Below are 2,242 nucleotides of genomic sequence, written 5' to 3'. Positions count from 1 at the left end.
AAGGTGCTAATCAGCATCCACTTGTGTACACTGTTTCCAAGGTACATTAGTTTAAATTTTATTCCCTTTGCTCCAAATTATAATTCATTTAATTTTTTAACACCAGTTTGACCAGTCGTCTTATTTAAAAAATTATAAGTTGTAAAAATTGTTGCAGCTGCAAATCAGTAGTAATTGTTCCCGGGCCACGTGTCGATGATCCAATTGCAGGGCAAGTACTTTTTTAGACCAAACACCAGTTTGATGATTGAAAGCATAATACCGGGTTACCAGTTTGTCAGTTTACAAGAGTTCAGAAACTCTATAGCTATTGTCCAACTTTGCTGGGCTAAGTTAAAGCCGAGCGGAATAAGTCGGGGCAAGTAGCCAAGTACTACAGGAGGAAACTTCGCGGCAGCCTCGCTCACGCGTGGCCATCGCATCTTTAAAACCCCGATCAGTTGATCACTGATCTCTCGAAGCTCAAAACTCGCTCGCTAGCTGCCTCCTCTTGCTTCTCCGCTCAGACCTCTCTTCTCCTCTATCCTGACCATCAACTCAGCCTTCCCGATCACTATGGCCACTCCGCAGCTCGCCAACAACGACGACAGCAGCAACAATAATGAAGTTCGGATCGACCTTCCCGGGGATGAAATCCTCCAAGGAATTGCCACCGGCAACTCGAGGAAGCTCGCGGGGTCGCTGTTTTGGATTGGACTTGCCACACTGGCGGTGGTCGTGAACAGGAGTTTGTACAAGCCGCCCCCGGGATCCATCTTCGAGGGCCACCAGATCGCTTACTACCTCACCCTCTTTGGCATCTTCCTTGCCGGGGTCGCCGAGGTGTTCGTCGGCAGCTTGCTCTTCTCCCAGCAGGGCCAAGACGGCGGGAGCGGTCGTCGTGCGTTCAGGGTGCCCCTCGTCTGCGCTTCCTTGGTGCTGCTCGGCGCCCTCATCGCTCCCGGCGGCACCTCCTTCATCGTGATGGGCTAATCATCGGGTTCCGTACGTATTCGACGACAATGCTTATTAGTACTATATATATGCTTGCTTTACAATAAAATGAGGTATAGTCATGGCATGCATGGTGCCGTGTATGCAGTGTATGTGTCTCCACGTGCTGTCTCCTTATTATCTGCGATTGTGCTTCTGCTGAATTCTGCTGAATTTAATCGATTTGAGGTTTGTGTTTATGCAATGTATGCACCAGTGCGTGCAGTGGTTTCCATTTTGAGATCCTTTAATACTCCCTTCATATTGTAAAGGAAGTCATTTTGAGTTTGTCTTAAATTAAACATTTTAAATTTAATTATAAATAAATTCTTTTAGGTTGAGTTTGAAAATATAAAAGTGATATAAGTAGATTCAACTTGAAATGTAGTTTCGTAAAAGTATATGTTGACTATATTTTATAAATTTTTTATAGTAAAAATTTAGTAGTCAAAGTTGTTTTTGGAGATCGTGTCGACGTCATAAACGACTTCCTTTATAATATGGAGGGAGTACCTGTGCTTTTGCTATGTTATTATGCTGAATCGAGTCGATTTGGGCAATCCTCTCTCTGTGTGTATGTGTGTTTGTTTGTTTCAATTTCCCTCGTCTCCTCCTTCAAAGGAGCGGCGGCAGGGACGGGCCGGGGATAAATGGAAGGAAAAGGTCAGGTAGCTGATAAAATTATCATTTTTCCTTCATCGGCTAGCCTAGCGTTTGGCCGGGGTTTGACACTGATTTACTGCTCCTCGTTTGGACTCCATCTGCAATCCAACGCCAAGAGATTTTATCACTCCTATCAATCAGTTGCACCTGTTGTACGGGATGCCATTGAATCTCAAACTTATCATTTGAAGTCCTGAATTACTGCATGCATTTCCTTTCCAGTGAATTCCTCCTCTAGATGTTGGAGGTTCAGCCTGGGCAAGCCAGCTGCCTCCCAATCCGAAATCACATCTCTCTGTGTGGGCTGACCAAATTGCTCACTAAAATGTGTAAACAAATATTCTTCCTTGTCAGTTTGTCACCATCCATGGAGCAACTTTGTCACCATGTATGCAGCCAACTTTTTCTCCATTTATAGAGCAACTTTGTCACCATGTATGAGCCAACTTTGTCACCATAAATGGAGCAACTTTGTTACCATGTGTGCGCGTGGCCGGGTCCCTCCGCCGTGTGTGTTTGCTTTTAGTCAACCCAACCCGACGATGCACCGTACCCATTCTTGCGGATCCTCGCCGTAGTGGATCGTGGCCCCACCTGTCATTTAGGC

General features: G+C 45.5%; 1 protein-coding gene across 1 annotated transcript; it reads left to right on the top strand.

Moving 5' to 3' along the window:
- The first annotated feature begins 480 nt into the window (after positions 1–480).
- On the top strand, positions 481–1,001 carry LOC120710471. Its single transcript, XM_039996153.1, has one exon. It carries the CDS (start codon positions 556–558, stop codon positions 970–972), a length of 417 nt encoding a protein of 138 aa, XP_039852087.1. The 5' UTR covers positions 481–555; the 3' UTR covers positions 973–1,001.
- Positions 1,002–2,242: the final 1,241 nt, after the last annotated feature.

Source organism: Panicum virgatum, chromosome 5K (genome assembly GCF_016808335.1).
Source record: "Panicum virgatum strain AP13 chromosome 5K, P.virgatum_v5, whole genome shotgun sequence".
In the NCBI taxonomy this organism is placed as follows: Eukaryota; Viridiplantae; Streptophyta; class Magnoliopsida; order Poales; family Poaceae; genus Panicum; species Panicum virgatum.
This window is presented reverse-complemented; position numbering and strand designations above follow the sequence as displayed.